Source organism: Cricetulus griseus, chromosome 4, assembly GCF_003668045.3.
Source record: "Cricetulus griseus strain 17A/GY chromosome 4, alternate assembly CriGri-PICRH-1.0, whole genome shotgun sequence".
NCBI lineage: Eukaryota > Metazoa > Chordata > Mammalia > Rodentia > Cricetidae > Cricetulus > Cricetulus griseus.
The window spans coordinates 198233304-198252078 of record NC_048597.1 but is presented as its reverse complement, the minus strand read 5'-3'; the positions used below and the strand labels follow the sequence as shown (position 1 = coordinate 198252078).

The following is an 18775-nucleotide window of genomic DNA, read 5'->3' as shown; positions in this document are numbered from 1 at the left end:
CATAGCCCTCAAAGCTAAAACTCCCCTAGCCACTGCACAGTTAAAAACGCCCTGAGGTGGTCTGATTGCCATGGGCAGTTCTTAGGAGCTCTTGAGCAGCAATGTTGGTTGCTGGTCACTTTGCCTTGACTTCTGGCTGGAGACTTTTTTGTCCCTCCCCCTTTTTTTTGACAGTCTCATGTAGCATAGGTTGGCCTTCCATCTGCTAAGTAGCCAAGGATGACCCTGAACTCCTGATCCTCCTGCCTCTACCTCCCAAGTGCTGCATTACAGATGTGACCATGCTTGGTTTCTGCAGTGCTGGGGATGATCCTCAGGGCTTCCTGCATGCTAGGTAAGTGCTTTGTCACTTGAGTTACATCTGGAACTGTTCAAATGTCTCCTTCTTCCTTTTAGTCCTGCCCAGCAAAGTAGGTTACAGGCAGGAGATCAAGGAGTGGAGAGGAGGCCTACCCTCCCCCCTGGATTATTTCAGGGGACACTATGGAGTCAGCTGGAGTCGTTTGGTGGTCGTGCTCCCTCCCCTTCCCTCCTCCTCTGCTCCCAGTTATCCACTAATGAAGGATGCCTCTGCTACACCAGCTACCAGCAGAATATTGAAAGAGCCACTCCAGAAGACACATATGGCCCCAGGTGAGGGAAACACCCAGAAGCACAATGACCCTAGACGACTCTATCACATCCATGTTCTACCCCAATGCCCCACAATGATGCTGCTTCTGCAGCTGCTCTGCTCCTCAGAGGATACTTCTACCAGGCTCACTGTCTGCAGTACCTAGTTGCCCCCATATAGTCCACTTTAGGGTCTTCTAACTAGTCCTACAGCTTCATCCGTGCACTGCAGGCAACCAGAGTGAGCTGTGTCCCAAACAACCCACCTACCTCTTGCCTCTGAATTAAATTCATCCCAGACTCCCTACTTCCCAAGGAAATACACATTCTTGCCTCTTTGGATACTGTGGTAGTGTGAAAGAAAATGCTCCCAAAGGGAGTGGCACTATTAGGAGGTGTGGCCTTGTTGGAGGAAGTGTGGTCTTGTTGGAGGAAGTGTGTGTCACTCTGGAGGTGGGCTTTGAGGTCTCATATATTCTCAAGCCATGCGCAATGAGACAGACCACTTTCCGTTGCTGGTGGGTCAAGATGTAAGAACTCTTAGCTCCTTCTCTAGCATCATGTCTGCCTGCATGCTGTCTTCCCACCATGATGACAGTGGATTAAGCTTCTGAACTGTAAGTGAACCACCACAATGAAATATTTTCCTTTATAAGAGTTGCCATGGTCATGGTGTTTCTTTGCAGCAATAGAAACCCTGACTAAGACAGGTACCATGTAGACCCTACCTGCCTTCCTGGTGATGTCCTTAGCTGAGTAATCCATTCTTCTAAACTTCCAGGTGCCCTCAGTTCTAGAAAAACTAAATCCCCCAGGTGCACGGAGACATTTAGGATGCCTCAATGACATGTCCACTGCAGACGTCTCTCTTCTAATGTGTCCACAAGACCTCATGCACATCTCTCATGCCACTTGTCCTCACTGTGGCTGTGTGTTCACACATCAGCTGTCTTTGTATCCTCGGGGATACCAGGTGAGTCACGCCAATGTCTACTGAATGAGGACTAAAACCACTCGCTCTATCTTCTCCTTTTAAATGGGCTCCATTTTTCTCTGTTATGATGTGTGAGCCATTAAAACTTTGCAGAAGGCAGGATATAAAATGAACTTTGTAAATAGTAGGTACGTGATGCCTTAGTTTTACAGGGAGAGAAACCAGGTTGCTAGGCAACTGGTAAGATATCTAGCCAATTGCTTTCCTACCTCCTGCTCCTCTCTAAACAACTGCCAGGTTCTTGTGTTTTTATTTCCTATGTTTTAATTTACAAGTTACCTTACATGTGTTTGTTAATATCTTTGTGGCCCCTCTCAGTAAACGGAACACACTTTTTAAAAAAAAAACGTAAAGCAGGGCATAGTGGTACATCCCAGTAATCTCAGCACTTGGAATTTGAGGCCTTGCTGGGCTACACAGCTCACATTAACTCAAAACAACAGCAAAGCGTTGAGTTGTTCTCTGTGTGTCTGGGGTGTGAGCACATAAACTATTTGGATTTCACAATGGCAATCTGGAAGAAGATGGAACCTTGTAAAAAGTTTATTTTTATCAGAAATTTAAGGCAACTAGTTGGTCTATCAAGGGCTGCCTTTACATGAATTAGATAATGGGTATCTTGTAGTCTTGGTTTTGTTCATAGAAGAATACAAAATATCGATAAATTTAAAATATGGGGAATTAAAGAAAAAAACAAGACAAAGTATGATAGAAAGGAAGTTCACACTTTTGTGTTGCACACTAGGCCTGTTCACATATGAGGTCATTTTATCTTAATAGTGCTATGAAACAGGTGCTACTATTTCCCATTTTCACAGATGAGGAAACTTAAGCACTGATTCCTACAACTAGCAAGTAGCAGAGCTGAGATCTGAGCAATAGTAGTGAGGCTTGAGTAGCCATACACAGCCTTTCCTATGCCTAACTGCAGCCAATCTGCATAAATGGTAGAGGTGAGCATCACTTAGCTTCTTGCTATTTTTTTTTTATAAAGCTCCGGAATGCCAAGTAGCAGTAACATAATCTTTGTCCTATGGATATTTGAAGGGCAGACTGGAAGCAAGGATAGAACCAGCATGTCCATCTACCCCTCCATCCACCACCCACCACCCACCCATCCATCCATCCATCCATCCATCCATCATCTATCCATCTACTTACCTGCCCACTCACTCAAACACCATTCATCTATCCAACCATCCATTCCTGAATCATCTATCCATCTGTCTGTCTTTCCACCTACCTAAGTATCTTCCATTCATCTATGAACCATCCATCCATTCATCCATCCATGTATCCACCCATGTATCAAACACATGGGAAACACATGTACAAAGACAGGTACATTATGCATCTTAGGAACTGCAGAATATCAGAGAACAAGTATAGCATGAATAATAAAAACTCAGAGACAGATATTGGGGTTCAAGCTGAAGATCAGAGAAGCAAGGCAGCGAGCCAATAGCTCTTACCTCTGCCAGGGCTAAAATGGAGATGTCTTCCCTGTGACTGGAAACTAAATTTCCACATAGGGCCCTTTGCTTCTTCCTTATATACCTTTCTAGTGCTGGGATTAAAGGAGTGACCTCTGTTTCTCTTTAGACTGATTCACTCTCATGTAGCCCAGGGTGGTCTTGGACTCACAGAGATCCATCTGTCTCTGTCTCCTGAGTCCTGGGATTAAAGGTGTTTACTACCACTGCTTGGCATCCATGGCTAACAGCATGACTAGCTTTGCATTCTGATCCTCAAGCAAGCTTTATTAAATCATAAATGATATATCACCACAGACAAGCTTCACCTAAGGGAACAAAGGTTTACTAGCAAATAGCCTCAATGGTATAAACAAATAAGGGACTAAAAACAAGGGGAAGATAGGTAGTGAAAAAATGTTCCAAGTGAACAAAAGAGGCTTAACCATGCCAGAGGAAAATAAGGAAAGAAGAGCTGATTTAAGAGCAGTAGAACATGCCTAATGCAGAAGAAAAGAACCTCTTTCGTAATCTATTAACTCAATTGTAATCTTGTCAAAAGGCTCTTTATCAGAGATTGGAGGCATATTTATTTAGTGAGTGGTACAACTCTTCAGTAAGCCCTACAATGTAAGACTTGGAGAGACATATCGGTCTATTACACAATGGAACTCAGTTGCCAATCACTAAAGGACCCTCAACAACAACCTTCCAAAGCATGTTTGGCTCTATTGATCCATATCTGATACCATGGACTGTGTCTGGTATTAGGCTATCATCCATTTCCACAGCCATGAGCAAGGGAATTCTGGGCCTGGTGGGTGACTGTAACATCTCACTGAATGGCAGAAAGGATCCTGGGGTCTGGTCAGCTTACCTGTATTGCCAACATCAGCTAAAAGGATCAATGGATGAAAAAGAATAGAACAAATAGTATTTCACACAGTCTGTATCATCTGGAAAATATAGACTCTTTACAGAGGTAAAATATGCATAGCGCAGTCATGTTAAGAATTAACAGTTGCAAGCAGGTTTATCTCTCAAGAGATAGTGAACACCAACTAATGTGTACTTTATATATAGAAGAAATTATTTATGTGAGGGGAAAGAAGCACCTAGAGAAATTGTAGTTAATTAATTAATTGATCTTATTTTATGCATATGAGTGTTTTGCTTTTAAGTATTAACATCCATCACATGTGTGTCTGGAATCAGCATCGGATTCCCTGGAACTGGAGTTATGGGTGGCTGTGAGACACCAGAGGGGATCCCAGAACTGAACCAGGGTCCTCTGCAAGAGCAACAAATACTCTTAACTGCTGAGTTGTCTCTCCAGCTCATGCAGAGAATTTTAAAATCTACTTCCGGGGCTAGAGAAAACCAGTGCTAAAGTAACATAAACAGCACTCAGCCGTATTCATGGCTGAAGTACAGAAGGCTGGGATGGGTTCTTTTCAGTTCTCAGTTAATAAATCTAGATGCCTAGACAGGGCAGGATGAACAAAGAGGCTGCCTCTGCTCCCTCCTTCAGTCATCCTGAGCCAGTATCACCTAGTCCCACTGTTAGTATTCAGGTATCTGTACTGGCCTGTTTTGGGGGTTCTGACAGGATATGCCCTCAACTGCAGCCACTAAGAGCACCACCTGTGCATGTTCACTATGTTCCCTTTTAAAAGGGCCTTGCCCACCTTTCTCTTCCTCTGTCTGTTCCCTCCTCCTCTGCCCCTCTTTCTTCTCTTCTGCTGCTCCTGTCCCCAGAGGCGGTCTCCCCCTTCCCTAATAAACCCCTCTGCTTAAACCCTGTCACATGGCATCATTCTCTTTTGCACTGCTTTTCTTAAATTACAACACCCACTCTAGCCTAGAACTCTGACAGGAAATAGAGGCTGTGGCCTCAGCCTCCACAGATGAGGTTCCCCTCACACCTGAGGCTTGAGAACCAATTCTCTAATTCAAGAACTCCCCTAATACAACCTCTACAGTCTGGGCTGTAAGCAATAATTGGCTAAAATTTAGCTGGTCATGGTGGTATAAGCCTTTAACCCTGAACTCCGGAGGCAGAGGCAGGTGAATTTCTGAATTCAGGGTATGTTGGTATACAAAGTAAGGAGTTCTAGGCCAGCCAGGGCTACACAGAGAGACCCTGTTTCAAAAGTACAAAACAAATATGTAATTAAAATGCATTAATTTTTTTTAACTCATTGTGTTAGCATACATGTGGGGACCCATGTGAGAGTAAGAGGGTAACTTGTGGGAGTCAGTTCTATCCTTTCATCATTTGGGTTTCAGGGATCAAACTCAGATCATTACTTGGGAACAAGCATCTCTACCCATGGAGCCATCTTGCAGGCCCACTTAGTTTTTCATAAAACAATTATTGGTTTGGCTTCTAGCATGGGGTGGGAGTTGTGGGGAGGGATCACACTGTCATCTAGAATGCTTTCATGTTGCTTAAACTAACATTGCTCTGTGGTTAAAAGGAGCCTGAATGGGCCCTGCCCACTGGAATACATTCTAGTGGGCCTACATCCTAGAGCCTGTACATTATCCTCAGTACTTGGCACAAAGCTGGCACTCAGTGGCACTCCATGAACATCTGTGGGCTTAATAAATAACTTCAAAGCAATAGTCTGGAAGGAGGCTACTGCCTCAGCTGTTTCCTAGAGCATCAATTCTGCTACAATGAGAGTAGCTCTCCACAGAGCACTCTGGACACATTTTTCACTTGCAGATAGTACCTAGGAGGAGGCTATCTCTCCACCAGGAAATGGTTGCCTCATCCCCAAGTATCTGTAAGATCTGTGAGGGAGAAAAAAAGAGTCACCAAACAAACTTAGCTTTGAGTGTAAAATTAAGTTCAAAGACATACTGAGTTAAGTTGGCAGATCAGAAACAGACAGAAGGCTGGGCAGGAGCTGAGGTGCTGAGACTACTGTTCTAAACCTACTTTTTAGACAGATAAACCAATTTTAAATTCACACAGGTGACATAAACCTAGAGTGGGTTGAAGCTGTGGCTTAGTGGCAGGGTGCTTGTCTGTCATGCTCAACATCTCAGGTTAGGGCTTGAAATGGCAGGTTTCTTCTGTCAAGGGTGTCTGTGCCTTGATTGTTCCCACCAAAGCTCACATTGAAATTTCATCTTCATTGTGAGGTATCAAAAAGTAGGACCTTTAGGAGGTGCTGGGTCATGAATGGATTACTGGGTTATACTAAGAGTGGCTTTGTTATAAAAACCACTTTGGCTGTGCATTTTGCCCGAGTCCTTTCTCCCCATGTAAGGTCTAGCATTGCCTCAGGACCCTGTAGTGAGTACCCACCAGCAAGGAGGGCGGTTCCTGATCTTGAACTTCCCACAGAGGTCAGAAGTATGAGTGACAATGTTTCCTCTTTTCCTTATAGGGCATCCAGTCTCGGGTATGTTATAATAATAACAGAGAACCCAAGAACACAGAGAGGAGCTTAAAGAGATGAACCAATGGCCCTGTGTAGTAGTATCAAAGGCTGCCCACTGCCCTGACGCCCCAGACTTGAGCCCTCTTAGGCATCTTTGCTTTACACCTGTCCTGCTTGGGGGGTATTGTTTTTTATTGATTTTGGTCAACTTGACTGAAGCTCAAGTGATCTGGGAAGAGGAACCTCGGTTAAGAAAATGCCTACAAGCAAGTCTGAGCAAGCCAGGACTAGTGAGCCAGTAAGCACCATTCCTCCATGGCTTAGGCTTCAGTTCTTGCCTCCAGGTTCCTGACCTTCCAGCGTTCCTACCTTGATGCCCCTCAGGGATGGACTGTTACCAGGAAGTAAAAGATGAAATAAACCCTGTCTTCCCTAAGTTTCTTTCGCTTGGTCATGGTATTTTGTCATAGCAACAGAAACCATTACTAAGACAAGACCCTTTTATCAGCCATCCCCATCCACAGCATATGAGCAAAAATCCCTCTCCATGGATGCACATTGCCAAGTGTTTCTCATCATCAGCCCCTCTACACCTGTATACCTGTGGGGTGGATCACTTCTTTTTTTCTTTAACACAACCTTAGGGGATCCAACTCAGGTTATCAGGCTTGCACACCAAGTAGTTTTCCTGGCTGAGTCATCTTACAGGCCCATAGCTGAAGCTTTTGTTTATTTTGCTGTCTGTTTGTTTTTGTTTTGGCGCCAACCAGGCCTCCAATTTTCAGAAACCCTGACTAGGTGTTCAACAATTCAATCCTGACACTACCTACCTTGACTTGGTGCCATTTCCCAGGAGTTACAGGGCTCTGTCACACAAAACTGTGCCCATTCTGGCAACCAACCCAGAGGCTTGGGCTACCTATACTTCTAACAGACCAGTTACAAACTGAAAGTTCTCATGACCTCATCCTCACATTTGATAACTACCTAGAGGAATTCATGGAACTTCTAAGGTCATTATTACTGGTTTATTATGAAGGATGCGTTTAGGAAGAGCCAAATGGAAGGAATGTCCAGGGCAAGGCACAGGGCATAGGACAAACAGAGCCCTGTGCCCTTTCAGGCACCTCACCCTCCAGAACCTCCAGGTGCTCAGCAACTCCAGAGCTCATCAAATTCAGTGTTTAGGAAAGAGCCTGACAGAGCTTAATCTCCAGTCACACGCCCCTGCAGGTGGGTGGATGAGGTTAGGAATTTCAACTCTCTAACCCAGTGATCTAAGCATCAGGTACTTCTCAGCACTGGGTTCCACCCTGAGGCTATCTAGAGTGTCAGTTCAAAGAAAACTCATTAGCTGAAACCATTAGCCTCAAAGATGCTCAGTATGTATAACAAAGGACACTTCCTGACACTTGGAAGATCTAGTTTAAGCAGCAGGGACCACAGTCACCTTCTACAGGAAGCTGCAAGGGAATCTGATCTCCATGACAAAGGAGTGCATCTCAGAGGTCTATAAACTTTGGTCTCAGAGTCTGGTCTCAGTTTCACTTTGGTCCAGGCCTTTACACCTACTCCCTGCACTGAACAGAAGCACCTATTAAATTCTTCAGGAATTCCTATTTTTAAGGATGACCCTCGAGGATGTGCTTATTAAACTGTTGGCTGGAGAGGGAAATGACAGTCAGTTCTCACAGGCTGCTGTCTCAGAAGGCAGGGAAGGCAGCAGCAATTGCATTTCCAGTGGGAGTCTTGGTGATTCGACCTTGAAATTAGCAAACTGTTACATAAACTCTCAAGAACACAGATGCACGCCAAACAGACAAACAAATACGAAATTTTAGTTATTAAATATACCTAATAAAGGATTTCTGTTTTAAGAAGTAAAGAGTTGAACAACATAGTAGCATCATCAAATTTATGTCTAAAATTGATCATTGGTCCATGGTTAGAGTGTTCCAAAACAAAGCAAATCCAATGGAAAGGAAATGAAAAATCCATAAACTTGCCATTGGAGAAGAGGAAACCCAAAAGATTCACAATCCTATCAAAAGATGCTGAAACTACCTAATTATTAGAAAAATACAAGCTACTGACAAGCTGGATAGAGGTAAGAATAGGCAAAGATGGGTCTTAAGGAGATGGCTCAGTGGTTAAGAGCACAGGAATTTGGCACCCAGCACCCACATCAAATGGCTAATAAATTCCAGTAACTCCATCTCTCTGGAGGATCCGATGCCCCCTCTGGCCTCCACAGGCACCAACACACATGACTGCACACACACACACACACACACACACACACACACACACACACACACATACATGAAAATAAAAATACCTTTTAAGAAGAAGGAGAAGAAAGAAAAAAAGAAGAAAGAAGAAAGAAGCAGGGGAAGGGGAAGGAGAAGAAGGAGGAGGAAGAGGAGGAGGAGGAGGAGGAGGAGGAGGAGGAGGAGAAGAAGAAGAAGAAGAAGAAGAAGAAGAAGAAGAAGAAGAAGAAGAAGAGGAGGAGGAGGAGGAGGAGGAGGAGGAGGAGGAGGAGGTAAAGATACAGAGATTAATCCTTCACCTGGAGGGAGCAAAATAGTAGGGATTAATCCTTCAGGAAGGCAGCTGGCAATCCTTTGCCAAAGAAAGAACCAAGCAAGCACACACATTCTGACCAGCAACTTGGCACTGGCGTATGGAAATCCTCACAGTGGAACCTGCAGAAGATATCTGGAACAACTGAGTTTGTGAGGCAGGGAATTGGCTAGAGACCATTTCCAAATCTACCAGAGACTGATGTGTGAAGAGGTCATGATGTACCACGATACACAGGGGCATGGCACATATAGAGTGAGGTGGGAAAATCATAAAAACAAGATTACTGTGGTGGTTTGAATGAGAATGGTGTCCACTGGCTCTTATGTTTGCACACATGGTCTCCAGCTGGTGGAATTGTTTGGGAAGGGTTAGGACGTGCGACCTTCTTGGAGGAGGTGTGTCACAGGGAAGGGTTTTGAGGCTTCAAAAAAGACACACCATTCTTAGTGTGCCCCTCTCTGTCTATCCCCTCCTTGTGGATGGAGATGTGAGCTCTCAGTTGTTCCTGATACCATGTCTTGGCTCTGCCATCATTGACTCTAACCCTCTGAAACCATAAGTCTAATTAAATGCTTTCTCTAATGAGTTGCCTCGGTCACACCAATAGAAAAGTAGCTAGGACAGGAACGCAGAAGCAGCATTTGGGAGGTCAGGCAGGAGGGTCAGAGGTTCAAGGTCATCCTCTACCACATTGCAAGTTCAAGTTAGAGGCCAGTTTAGGCTATGTGAGACCTTAAAAAGAAAAATATTCCAAAAGGAACAGTCTAGACACTAGTGCTTAGAAAAGACGAGGGAGGAGAGGCTGGTGGTCGTCTGTGCTAGGCCGTCAGACTCGCATAAACTGGCAGATGCCATGTTCTCTTCCTCCCAAACCCCATTGGGTAGGAAACTAAGCTGTAGTGAGTGCTCACTGGGTGAGGGGTTTCTCATTGTACCATGTGCTGCTTACAGGCTGGGGGTTCCCACCCCTCTTTCCCAGTTAGGGAACATGAGGCTCAGAAATAGCCAGTCTAAAAGGAAGAAAAGAAGAAAATCCCCAAGCAACTGAGCATCCTTGTGTTTTTTTTTTTTTCCTGACTTCCTTTCTCCTAGTTTCTACAGAAGAAGAAGAAAAATCAGTACTGTGCTTTCCTGACCTCCCAGCTATTTTATGCAATAGCTTGCTGTGTCTTCCTTCTCATACCTCAGGGGACACTAGTCCTTCCAATAGGATAGCCAGCTGCACCACCTGGCCACTTCTGTCAACCTCTCCAGGAGTCTGCCTAGCAGCAAGGCCCAAGGGGGTCTTCAGGCTCATCCTGCTCCTCTGTAGCCATCAGAGGAGTTCTCTTGGGAGTGTGGCAGGTCAAGAGAATACAAACCATCTCCTCTACAGCTGTTCACTCTGATCTGGGTTCTCCAAGCATCCCAGAATCAAGACATAGCAGGTGGCTAAGATAGGGGAATTTTATAACAGAAGAGCAATAAATTCCCAAGGCTTGGTATAATATAAGCAAAATGACAGTGTATATCTGCTGTAAGATAGGAAGACTGCAGAGCTGAGCCACATGCTGCATGTTACAATAGCTGGAGTTTGCACAGGTCAAATCACATGTGTTAAAACCCACCCACAACTCGCCCCAAGGATAAATTCTGATGGCAGCCATGGAAAGCTATGGACTTTGTCATTCCCTTTCCTCCCACTCAACACTGGTCAGCGTAGCTTATTTTTCCTCAGGTCCCAATACAATTATTTTGAGGGAAATTTGTAAGAAAGCAATTCTGCCCCGAAAAAGTCTTCTAAATATTTAAGGATGATTAGCTCTAACTTGCAGCACACTGTTGTGGCCTCATCTAGGTGCTTGGTGAGCTCATCCTGCCTTAAAGAGGGACATATTTTTACTAAGGAATATTTACACAACTGTGGAGAAAGGAGTGTTAGAAAAAGGAAATGCTGTAAAGTTGTGGTTTATACATGAAATCAAAACAAACTCATACAATGTTTATCCTATCCTTCTGGGGGAAGTAGAGCTGGTTAACAATCCAATTATGTAAATGTTTGTACTGTCATTCGGCTTACAAAGCTTCAAGCAAGCCTAGCTGTGGAAAAAGAGGGCTGAGAGACCAAAGAGCTCTTGAGACTTGGCGATTCTTTTTCTGCCAACCTGCTGCTGGGCTCGGCCTTCCTCCACCAACTCTGGAGGTTTAGAGGCCATTAGAACCTCCCTTGCTTTAGAACCTCTAAGCCAGCATTCTGCCGGGAGGGGCCCCTCCGCTTCTCTGACCTCTGAGCTGTTCTTGTACCCTGAGGATAGACCTTTCCCTTACACACCCTCTGGTGTCACAGAGCTCTGGGAACCCGCCCTGCTATTTCTCTTGCAAAGCTCTCCCATTTTTGTTGTAATTGCTCTCAATTTTCCCCCTATAACCTGACAGAATTGTTTACTTCAGGGATTCACAGAGGTTGACCCTGAGTGGTGGATTGCTTAATTTCTACATCTCAGTTATGTTTATTTGATTGTTCTTTGCCCTTTCTCAATAAGCAATGCTCACTTCCAACAGTGTTGGGAAGTGAGGATTAAACTTTCACATTTTAAGATCTCTCTCTCTCTCTCTCTCTCTCTCTCTCTCTCTCTCTCTCTCTCTCTCCCTTCTCTCTTTCTCTCCTTTCCTCCTTCCTTTTGAGACAGATCTCTTGTTCCCTAGGCTGGCCTCTCTATGTAGCCAAGGATGACCTTGAACTCCTGATCCTCTGGCCTCCACTAGGCGTGCCCCACATACCTAGTTTGTGCAGTGCTATGGATCAATCCAGGGCCTATGGAATTCTAAGCAAACACTCTAAAAATCCAGCTGCACCCCCAGCTCCCTTATCCCTCAAGCTGGGCTCTTCTAGAATCTCTACAGTCAAGCAGGTTTTATTGAATCCCTGAAATCCCACCTTTCCCGCATTTGTGTTTTCTTTGACATTTCTTTTTCCTCGAACCCATGTACCAGTTCCTGGGAGTAGCAAGAAGTAACAGCTATGGAGATCATATTATATGCACATAATGCTTTGAGGTAACTATTCTTTCCATTTTATAGAAGATTCAGCCACCGAGGTCTAACAAATAACTTTTGTAATGTCTCAGAACAGTAGGGGCACTGGAAATCTACCTAAGGAGGTGAGTTTGTGGTGCTCAAACTTCAGGGCCAGCCGGATAGGGTGTCCATTTGCTCCCCCTCCCCTTGGGGGCTGGTGACCTGAATAAATTTTTTGATCCTATTTTCCTTTCAGTAAAGAAGCGATGAGGCATTTCTTTGAATGACTGAAAAGATAGGAGACGTGGAGGAGCCAGAGATAGGTCTCCAGTGTTCCTATGTACCCACGCTCAAACTTCCCGTAGGCAGGATTCCTCTTTTAAAGCTCAGTTCACTGTGGGTCCCCAAAAACATCAGTTTAAGACAATCATCCAAGGGACACCTTCTGCATCGACACTGCACACTAGCCTGAGTCGAGTTCCACTTGCTCATCTCTGAGTGTTTCTGTGCCAGGCTACTAGGAAGTTCTCCAGCCCCTCACTCTGGTCTCCAACCCCGAGACCCTTCTCCTTACCATGGCATCGTAGCGCAGGGTATTCATGAAGTGTGCCACTTCGAGACCTTTGTAAACGGTGAACCAGATGGTGCCCTGGTACTGGTCGCCGGCATCCAGCAGTAGCACGTTGGGTTCCTCCCTGCGGATCTGTTGCACCTTGGTGTAGAGCCTTGCCACGCCGCCGACGCACTGGCTAGCGTTGAGGCACTTGGTGGAGTCCTCACTGGTCTGCTCCAGCCGGCTGTGCACATCGTTGGTGTGCAGGATCGTGAGCTCCCAGGCTCTGGCTGCCGGCCACAGTGACAGCAGCGCGCACAGCGCGAGGAGCAGCCACCTGGGTGCGGGAGCGGCCGTGGGACACATGGCTGGCTAGAGCGCGTTGAGCGGGTGGACTGGCCCGGAGCCGGGCGAGCGCCGGCCACCCTAGCCTCCGAGAGGCTGCAGGGTGGAATAGGGAGGGGCGGGGCCAGACACGCCTCCTCCAGCCCCAGGTCCTCCCGCTAGCAGGCGCACGTCGGAGTCACCCGATCCGACCCTGGCACCCAGGCACCCGGGAGCGGGGGGCCTGGCACACTCAGCCAGCAGAAACAGAGAAGAGGTTGTTCGCGCGGTGAGCGGGCACCTCGGAGAGCCAGGGTGCCGCAGTCCCCGGCGGCAGTAGCAGCTACAGGAGCCGCCTTGCCGATCCTCACCTCTTGCGGGCACTTGTGTTGCACTGTGGCTCGTTGCCGAAAAAGGAGATGGAGTAGGAGAGAGAGGAGTCCGGAGCCTACCTGGGAGGAGCGCTCTGCGGTTGCCAAGATGGCACCAAGACACTGCGAGGGCCGAGACACTATGTAGGTTTGAGGAGGCCACTGCTCCACGTTGCTCAGATCTGGAATCTCAGCAGTCAAGCAATCTTTGGGTTGCAGCTTTTCATTTATCCTCGGTGAGAACCTTAGCGATAAAACCCCGGCGGCGCGGCGCGTGACCAGCTCTGAAAGCTAACGTGGATCCTAGGGGATAAACCCCTGACCCCTTTGCGGGGAACTGATGCCCGAGTTTTCCCAGCCTTCTTTCCTAATTTTTGAGATTTTTGAGTACTGGTGTGCGGGCGGGCGTGTGTGTCAAAGCAAAGCTTTTTTTTAGCAGTAATAGTGGGAATCCATATTTGTTATTAACAAATTGGCATCATCAAATGTAAATCGCTGCACGATTTTCCCGTCTAACGGATTAACTCCTGCTTTTGAATGAAGTATATTCAATAAGCTAGCAGTTTTGGGAAATGAAAGAGAATTAGTTTGGTTCCTGAATGTTCTGCACGTTATATAGAAGATACCTAATCCCCACACATCTCCAGAATGCACCAGGCCAGTCTTGTTTTACATAGGTGAACGCGTGCACACACACAGACAAACACACACTTTTACACTGGAGCATGCCTGTAACCCTAGCCCTCCGGAGGTTGAGTCAGGAGAGCTGTGAGTACATGAACAGTCTGGGCTGCACTATCTCACAACAAAGTTGTTTTCAGTTGCAGTAAAATATACATCATATAAATATATATATGTATATATATATTTATATATATATTAGATATACATTATCACTCACCATCCTAAGCATACACTTTAGTGGCATTAAGGATATTTACCACCATTCACTTCCCAGAACTTCTTCATATTCCCAAGATGGTACTCTAAAGTCCTTAAACAGTGACTCCCACCCTGCACCGTGGCTAACATCTGTAATTACAGTACTTGGGAGTTCTAGAAGGGAAACAGTCTGGGCCAGCCACTTAGTGAGTTCTTGGGCTGTGTTAGTGAAACCCCGACTCAATAAACTCAACCAACCAACCAACCAACCAATCAAACAAACAAACAAACAAACAAACAAAACGACCCTACATTTCCTTCCTTTTCAGCCCCTCCCCCACAACCAGCATTCTGTTACCAGTTTGTATGGATTTGATCATATTAAACTCCTATTTGTCCTTTTTTCTGACTGGCTTGTTTCACTTGGCCTAATGTCTTCAAGACTCAGCATGTCGGCATTTCTTTCCTTTCAGAAGTCAGGTAGCATTTCACCCTATGTGTGAACACTTACGTTCATAGTGGCTTATTCATAAGAGGAGAAAGCAGGAACAGACAAGGGTGCGTGGCTCATGAAGTGGCTTTGAGGCCAGTCAACTAAAAACAGCTAAGTCGGGAGATGAGAGAAGGACCTGCTATGCTGCCCACGCTTACATGCAACGATCAGACTCTGCACTTCTTCACCAACACCCTTTCCGCTTTCCTGTTTTAAATGACAGTCACCTTCAAGTGTGTAATATCTCATTGTAGTTTCTATTTGCATTTCCCTGTTGGTTGAAAACATTGAGCACCTTTTTTTAAATGAGCTTATTGACCATTTGAATCTTGTGGACATTTCCTTAAAAAGTTTTATTAGCCAGGTGATGGTGGAGCACACCTTTAATCCCAGCACTCAGGAGGCAGAGGCAGGTGGGTCTCTGTGAGTTCAAGGCCAGCCTGGTCTTGAGTTCCAGGACAGCTAGGGCTCCACAGAAAAAGCCCTGTCTTTAAAAAAAAATTAAACTGCATTTATTTTTTTTATTTTGTGTATATGTGTGTGTGTGTGTGCATGTGTGGAGGTGAGAAGACAGTTTTCAGGATAGATTCACACTGTTCACAATGTGAGCCTTGGTGATCAGACTCAGGCCACGAGGCTTGCAAGTGACTTTACCCACAGAGCTGTTTTGTTGGCCTTCTGTTCATGCCTTTTATGTCTGTTTGTTGAGTTGCAGGGCTCTTTCTCCTCTTCTTTGTCAAGGATTCATGTCGTTCAAGACAATCTCCAGTTCATTATATAGCTACGTATGACTCTAGTCCTCTGGAATCCATCTTCTGAGTGCTTGGATTAAAAGCTCATGTCACCATGCAGTTTACACAGTGCTGGGGACTGAACCCAGGGCTTCCGGTATACCAGGCAATTACTCTACCCACTGAGTTATGTCCTAAGCGCTGTAGGCATTCAGTATATGCAGACAAGTAACTTGAAGATATTGTTGCCCGTTCAGTGCTGTATCATCCTGGAGGAAAGGAGCACATCAGCATGCCTCTAAAACATCATTGCATTCCCAAGACTCCCATCAAATCAAGGAAACAATGAAATAAGACATGGAGAGACTAGGGCATTTCAATAAGGCCTGTCTGGAGGATCACTGACTCCCTTTCATGAGCAATGGGTTGGGGCAAACTGGTGTTATCTAGAAGAGAACATTCTTCCTGCATGTATACTAAGTCAGCTATGCTGACCATGGCATATTGAGCTAGTGATGTCACTGTGTGAGTAGCCTAACTTACAAACTCTTGTCCCTGTAGTGAGCAGGGTGGAGCAAGACACTATGAAGATAAGGCTGGCTCACTGTCATCAGACTGTGAGTGTTCCCTGGGTCTAGCTGTCCACCACAGCACCTTTGCAGTTCATAGAGCCTACTGGAACTCTGGAGCTAGTTTTCTATCTGGCCCATTGTCACAGGATGCTGCCTTCCTGCTCTGTTCAGTCACAATTCATATAAAGTTTCAATAATCTTTACATCTCACATATGGCTTTTCTTTTCTCTCCACAACCTACCCTGACACTGCCCTGGCATAGGTACATTGTAGAAACTATAAATACCTTGCTTTTCCAATGCTGAAACATAACAGTGTTGATGCACAAATGATCTATCTGTCTATCTGTCTGTCTGTCTATCTATCTATCTATCTATCTATCTATCTATCTATCTATCATCTATCTTTGTTAGTACTGGTGATTAAACCCAGGACCTTGTAGATTCTCAGAGTTGCATTTCAGCTCCAACAGTTTCAGGTTAGAAGAAGTCTGATTTATCTTTTTTTCTTTTCCAGAATGTACTTTTGGTGCCAAGAAATTATTGACAAGGGGCTGGAGAGATGACTCAACAGTTAAGAGTACTTGCTGTTTTTCTACCTGACCTGGGTTCAGTTCCTACTCCATTTCTAGGGCATCAGATGAGTTATTTGGCCTCTTCTGTGACCTGAATACATGTGCTGTAAATACATACATACAGACACACATACAGATAGATGAAATTATTTAAACAAATAAATCTTTTTTTTAAAAAAATCATTGCCAAATATGATGCCAGGAGGAGGCCATTCTCTTCTGTTTTCTGCTAAAGTTCCTACTGTTTTGCATTTTACATTTAGACCTGAAACCCATTTAAGCTAGTTTTTTTATGACATCAGGCAAAAATTCATGATTTAATTGTTTTGCATATAGATATCTAGTTTTCCAGTTTCTATTTGCTGGAATGACATCCTTGGCAACCCTACTTTAAGACATGGTATTTGAGGCTCAGAGAACATTAGTGCTTATGAATGAAAGACACTGAAGATTAGGAACCATAAAGCTTGGGTCCAACACAACGCCAATTTTGTAACACCCTCTGGGCTTTAGCCCTTGCAAGGTTTTGTCCCCTCTGTTCAGACTTTCTAGAAGCTGAGCTCTTTGTTTTACTGTTTTTTTTGAAAAACAAAAACCAAACTAAAACCCCCACATTAACAGAAGAGTTGCCTTCCATCCTCCCCTGCAGCCATGTGTCTGTGTTTAAGTGTGTGTGTGTGTGTGTGTGTGTGTGTGTGTGTGTGTTTGCACATGTGCTTGGAGATTGATGTCATGCATGACTCTTACGTGGGCACTGACGACTGAACTCAGGTCCCTTTGTCTGAGCAGCAAGAAAATTAGTGATTGCGCTGTCTCCCACCCTCAGCTCAGGGACTATAAATGCAAAGCTATTAACTATACTTCTAACTTTTATTTGGAATCCAGTCACCCCTCTAACTTTCTTTTTCTGTTCCAGGATGCAATCCAAGATTTTTTGCTCATGTCCTTAGTTTCCTCTAACCTGTGATACTTTCTCAGCTTACTTTGTCTTGTATTACTCTGATTTTAAAAATTTCTTTAAAATTACATTTATTTGTTATGTGTATGGAGGAAGACAACTTGTAGGAGCCGGTTTTTTCTCTTTAACATAGGGGTCCCAGATCATCAGGTTTGGTGACAGGTACCTTTTTTCGCTGAACCATGTAGCTGGCTTGACATTTTTGAAGGGTACTGGTATTTGTATACTTTCCCTCAATTTGAGCTTTTCTGATGTTACCTCATGGTTAGACTGAAGCAGGATGGTTTTATCAAGAGTGCCACAAAGAGAAGATGCCTTCTCATTGTAGCATGGCTTGAGGCACATGATCCTAATGTGACATCACTGATCCCTCCGTGTGTGCACATTCCTGCGTGTGTTGGGTGAAGACTGAGGTCAGATGTCTTCCTCAGTCACCCTCCAGGTCAGTTTTTGAGAGAGGTATCTTGCTGAACCTGAAGCTAGATGATTTGGTTGGCTGACTCACCAGGAAGCCCAGGCACCTCCTGTCCCCATCCCCCAGTACTGGGATTCCAGGTGTACAACTGCATTGTTTTAAAACATGGGTGCTGGTGGGGTGGGGGGTGGGCTGGGGGTGGGGGAGGAAGTTTGGGGGTGAGGGGAGGGAGAGGGAGAAGGGACTTGAAATAAGCTTGTTCCCTAACTAGAACTAATAAAATTTTTAAAAAAAAAAATGGGTGCTGGGAGTCTGCATTAAGGTCTTCATGTTTGCCTGGCCAGAACTTTTCTGAAGGCTCTATTTCACCAAGCCACCTATATGTTTGAAACTAGGCCACCATAATACTTTCTGAAATTCTTGCCCCGGGGCCAAGAGGCTTCTGTGTTCATGTCATCCCTAAACCGTCTGTCTGTTAGCGAGTAGCTCTAAAGTGACCTTTGTCTATTTACTGGATCAAATTCAAGCTTGCTGACCTGACCTTTAAAAGTTTCACCTTTTCCAGCAAACTTTACCTTTCATGGACCTTCCTGGAGTCCTCCCTTCCCACCAATCTACTCTTGCCTGCCTCCAGCCAAGCCCCAGGCTGCCTTATATTCTCCTTCAAGTCAACAGGAAATTTCTGTACTGCCCCAGACAACAGTGACTGTTTCTTTTTTAAATTCCCAGACTGGTCCCACAAGTTCACTTTACTGTAGTCTTTTCTTTTGCCAAGTATTTGTCTTCCCTCCAAGCCATGCAGCCAGATCTAGGACAACCACAGCCCTCACCTGTAGTAAGTAGCC

The 18775-nt window shown here is 45.0% G+C and overlaps 1 protein-coding gene across 2 annotated transcripts in view; it reads right to left on the bottom strand.

Moving 5' to 3' along the window:
* Window positions 1–12975, bottom strand: part of Nt5e (5'-nucleotidase ecto) — a 48257-nt gene extending 35282 nt beyond the window's left edge. For both annotated transcript variants that reach the window (XM_027410991.2, XM_035443865.1), the window contains exon 1: window positions 12631–12975. In XM_027410991.2, the coding sequence (XP_027266792.1) occupies window positions 12631–12975 (345 nt within the window). The remainder of the gene's footprint in view (window positions 1–12630) is intronic.
* Window positions 12976–18775: the final 5800 nt, after the last annotated feature.